The 5,709-nt window shown below is 35.0% G+C and overlaps 1 protein-coding gene and 1 long non-coding RNA gene across 2 annotated transcripts in view; one reads left to right on the top strand and one right to left on the bottom strand.

Moving 5' to 3' along the window:
* LOC112072373 (procollagen-lysine,2-oxoglutarate 5-dioxygenase 2-like) overlaps window positions 1-5,709 on the bottom strand; it is a 62,328-nt gene that overhangs the window by 3,970 nt on the left and 52,649 nt on the right. The window contains 1 exon segment of the mRNA XM_070439775.1: window positions 3,891-4,042. Coding sequence (XP_070295876.1) covers window positions 3,891-4,042 — 152 coding nt within the window.
* Window positions 2,924-3,713, top strand: LOC139024811 (uncharacterized). Its single transcript, XR_011476170.1, has 2 exons — window positions 2,924-3,064; window positions 3,269-3,713. It is a non-coding gene; the product is annotated as an uncharacterized lncRNA (long non-coding RNA).

Here is a 5,709-nt window from a genome sequence, read left to right as displayed (position 1 = left end):
TACATCATATATTATTTACATTCATCTATTATATTACATCATATATATATTACATCATATATTATATTAACATAACTCTATATATTACATATCTATTATATTACATCATTATATATATTACATCATATTATTATATTACATCATGATATTATATACATCATATATTATATTACATAAACTGTTATATTACATCACTCATTGATTTTACATCAACTGATATATTACATCAATATTTATATTACATGTCAATATCTAACTATTCACTCAATCATATATTACATCAACTATTATATACAATAATCTATAACTATTACATCAACTAATATTAACATCATATATTATTTGACATCAACTATTATATTACATCATCTATTAATATATATCATCTTTATTATTACATCGTCTATATATTACATTCATATATTATAATACAATAAAACTGTTATATTACATCATATATTATATTAATCAACTGTTATATTTACACATTATTATATTACATCATCAATCTATAATGACATCCAACTGTTATACTTACACATATTAATTATATACCATCAACTATTATATTACATCATATACTTTATTTACAATCAAACTTTATATTACATCATATAATTATATTAAATACATATTTATATTACATCATCTTTATATACATAATCCTATTATATTACATAATCTATTATATTACATATCTATTATATTACATCATATATTATTATTACATCATTTTATACTTATCATCATATATTATATTATAAATAAACTGTTATTATTACATCATAATATTATATTACATTATATATTATATTACATCATCTATTTATATTTACATCATCTATTATATTACATCATATTTAATTACATAATCTATTATATAATAATCTTATATTACATCATATATATATTACATCATATATCTATATTAACATTCATATTATTATATTACATAACTGTTATATTTACATTCATCATATTATATTACATCATTATTTATTATATTACATAATCTATATATTACGATGATCTATTATATTACATCATATATTATTACATCAATATATATTATTACATCATATATTATATTACATAAACTGATATATTACATTCATATATTATATTACATCCAACTGTTATATTACATCCAACTATTATATTACATCAACTATTATATTACATCAACTATTATATTACATCATATATTATATCATCATATATTATATTACATCAAATTTATATTACATCATATTGATATTCACATAATATTATAATATTATATACATCATATATATATACATCATATATTATATTACACATATATACTCATTATATATTACATAAGATTAATTTAACATAATATTATATTACATAATTTATTAATATACATCATATATTATATTACTAATTATTTATATAATCATATATTATATTACATCATATTATATTACATCAAACTATTATATTACATCATATATTATATTACATAATTTATTATATTACATCAAGTATAATTCATATATTATATTATCATATTATTATATTCATCACAAATCATATATATTACATAATTTATTATATTTACATCATAAAATTATATATACATTATTATATGTAATTACATCATATATTATATACATAAATTATACTTACATCAACTATATTATTACATCATATATTATATTACATAATTTATTATATACATCATATATTTATATTACATCAACTATATATTACATCATATATTATATTACATCCACGATCCAGAATCCCATCCAGATCTGTTGTACAACGTTTCTGATCATAGGTGAGCAAGATACTGTCTAAGAGATGGTGAAAGACATGTCATTTTGGACTAACTTCACATAGGGATGACTCATATCTCCTCACTAGCTTTAAGCACCAGCTGTCAGAGCAGCTCACAAGATCACTGCACCTGTCAATAGCCCATCTGTAAATAGCCCATCCAACTACCTCGTCCCCATACTGTATTTATTTATTTATCTTGCTCCTTTGCACCCCAGTATCTCTACCAGCATGTTCATCTTCTGCACATCAATCACTCCAGTGTTTAATTGGTAATTGTAATTACTTTGCCACTACGGCCTATTTATTGCCTTACCTCCCTAATCTTACCTCATTTGCAACACACTGTATATAGACTTTTTCTCTACTGTATTATTGACTGTATGTTTGGTTTATTCCATGTGTAAACTCTGTGTTGTTTGTGTCGAACTGCTTTGCTTTATTTCTTGGCCAAGTCGCAGTTGTAAATGAGAACTTGTTCTCAACTAGCCTACCTGGTTAAGTAAAGGTGAAATAAAAATGTAAGAGATGGTGAATATATTAATGTAAATGTGTGATTTGGGCTGTCTCCACAGGGCTATGCATATTGAACTTTGTAGTGAAGTACACCCTGGCAGGCAGTCTTACCTGAGACCACATCATGACTCCTCCACATTCACCATCAACGTTGCTCTCAACAGCAAAGGAACTGACTTCCAGGTAAGACATTGTACTGAATGTCAACACAGGAACTGACTTCCAGGTAAGACATTGTACTGAATGTCAACACAGGAACTGACTTCCAGGTAAGACATTGTACTGAATGTCAACACAGGAACTGACTTCCAGGTAAGACATTGTACTGAATGTCAACACAGGAACTGACTTCCAGGTAAGACATTGTACTGAATGTCAACACAGGAACTGACTTCCAGGTAAGACATTGTACTGAATGTCAACACAGGAACTGACTTCCAGGTAAGACATTGTACTGAATGTCAACACAGGAACTGACTTCCAGGTAAGACATTGTACTGAATGTCCAACACAGGAACTGACTTCCAGGGTAAGACATTGTACTGAATGTCAACACAGGAACTGACTTCAGGTAAGACATTGTACTGAATGTCAACACAGGAACTGACTTCCAGGTTAGACATTGTACTGAATGTCAACACAGGAATGACTTCCAGGTAAGACATTGTACTGAATGTCAACACAGGAACTGACTTCCAGGTAAGACATTGTACTGAATGTCAACACAGGAACTGACTTCCAGGTAAGACATTGTACGAATGTCAACACAGAACTGACTTCCAGTAAGACATTGTACTGAATGTCAACACAGGACTGACTTTCCAGGTAAGACATTGTACTGAATGTCAACACAGGAACTACTTCCAGAGTAAGACATTGTACTGAATGTCAACACAATGACTTCAGGTAAGACATTGTACGAATGTCAACAGGAACTGACTTCCAGATAAGACATTGCACTGTATCTCAACACAAAAGTCCACTCATCTCATGTCCACAGTAGAGCACACAATGAAAATATACATTTACACACAAGATATTCACTGGGTGCTGTGTTGTCTCTCTCCCTCCAGGGTGGTGGGCTGTCGGTTCCACAGGTATAACTGCTCGGTTGTATCTCCCAGGAAGGGCTGGAGCTTCATGCACCCAGGCCGTCTGACGCACCTCCATGAAGGCCTGCCCACCACCAACGGAACACGCTACATCGCTGTCTCCTTCATTGACCCTTGAACCTTACACTCTACACTAGAATTTTTTTGTTTGTTTTGTTTTGTTTTCGTTGTTGTTTTTGTTGTTAATTTGATCTGGGTTTTTTTTGTCCTAATGATGCAGTGCCTTATTGATGTTGTCATCATGACATTTTCCGGATGCAATTTACTGTACCCCCCCCCCCCCAAGTATAGAGAGGTGTATAGGGAGGTGTATAGGGAGGTGTATAGGGAGGTGTATAGGGATGTGTATAGGGAGGTGTATAGGGAGGGGTATAGGGAGGTGTATAGGGAGGTGTATAGGGAGGTGTATAGGGAGGGGACAGCACGTTTGTGTTGAGATTCAGTACAACGTCTTACCTGGAAGTCAGTTCCTTTGCTGTTGAGAGCAACGTTGATGGTGAATGTGGAGGAGTCATGATGTGGTCTCAGGTAAGACTGCCTGCCAGGGGTGTACTTCACTACAAAGTTCATCAATGCATAGCCCTGTGGAGAACAGCCCAAATCACACATTTATACTGAACAAAAATATCAACGCAACATGCAACGATTTCATATTACGAAACCAGTCAATTTAAATAATTTCTAGGCCCTAATCTATGGCTTTCACATGACTGGAAATACAGATATGCATTTGTTGGTCACATATACCTAAAAAAAAAGTAGGGGCGTGGATCAGAAAACCAGTCAGTATCTGGTGTGACCACCATTTGCCTCATGCAGCGTGACACATCTCCTTCATGTAGAGTTGATCAGGCTGTTGATTGTTGCCCGTGGAATGTTGTCCCACTCCTCTTCAATGGCTGTCCGAAGTTGCTGGATATTGGAGGGAACTGGAACACGTTATTGTACATGTCAATCCAGAGCATCCCAAACATGCTCAATGGGTGACTTGTCTGGTGAGTATGCAGGCCATGGGAGAACTCGGACATCTTCAGCTTCCAGGAATTGTGTACAGATCCTTGTGACACGGGGCCGTGTATTATCATGCTGAAACATGGAGCGGTGGCGGCGGATGAATGGCATGACAATGGGCCTCAGGAACTCATCACGTATCTTTTTGCATTCAAATTGCCATCGATTAAATGAAATTGTGTTCGTTGTCCGTAGCTTCTGTCTGCCCCATACCATAACCCACCGCCAACATGGGGAACTCTGTTCACAACGTTAAAATCAGCAAATCACTTGACCACACTGTCTGCCATCTGACCGGTACAGTTGAAACTGGGATTCTTCCGTGAAGAGCTCACTTATCCAGCATGCCAGCGGTCATCGAAGGTGAGCATTTGGCCCATTGAAGTCGGTTATGACGCCGAACTGCAGTCAGATCGAGACCCTGGTGAGGACGACGAGCACACAGATGAGCTTCCCTCAGACGGTTTCTGATTCTTTGGTTGTGGAAACCCACAGTTTCATCAGCTGTCCGGGTGGCTCGTCTCAGACCATCCCGCAGGTGAAGAATCTGGATGTGGAGGCCCTGGACTGGCGTGGTTACACGTGGTCTGCGGTTGTGAGGCCGGTTGTATGTACTGCCAAATGATCTAAAACAACTTTTGGGGCGGCTTATGGTAGATAAATGAACAATAAATGATCTGGCAACAGCTCTGGTGGACATTCCTGCTGTAAGCAGCTCAATTACATGCTCCCTCAAAACTTGAGACATCTGTGGCATTGGGTTGTATGACAAAACTGATATATATGGACAGGTGAGACAAAAAAAATCCGGTGGCTGCTCATTCTGTACAAGCTGGACATCCTATTCGTTCTCTCATTGGACTAGAAATGGTCAAGATGTCCTGCAGGGGAGGGGACATTGAGAGGAAACTTTTTCAAAGGGAATCTTCTTGGATCCACAGGCTGAACACACTCCTCTTGGCCTTAACGAGGAGTTTAACTTGAAACCCATTTGATGTCTTTCACCAGCTCTTTGTCATTATCTGCTTTCTCAAATTATAAATCAGTGACGCATCGTACAAAAGATCTGGAGTTTTTTTTTTATGGAATGTTGGATAATTACAAATAAATATACTGAAGAACTCTGTCATGCACTATGGAGGAGGGTTGACGTAACAGGAGGGTTGACATAACAGGACAGTTGACGTAACAGGATGGTTGATGTAACAGGAGGGTTGACGTAACAGGATGGTTGATGTAACAGGAGGGTTGACGTAACAGGATG

The sequence above is a fragment of the Salvelinus sp. IW2-2015 genome, unplaced genomic scaffold (genome assembly GCF_002910315.2).
Source record: "Salvelinus sp. IW2-2015 unplaced genomic scaffold, ASM291031v2 Un_scaffold1906, whole genome shotgun sequence".
Lineage (NCBI taxonomy): Eukaryota > Metazoa > Chordata > Actinopteri > Salmoniformes > Salmonidae > Salvelinus > Salvelinus sp. IW2-2015.
The sequence above is the reverse complement of the archived record's forward strand: the minus strand, read 5'-3'. Positions and strand labels throughout refer to the sequence as shown.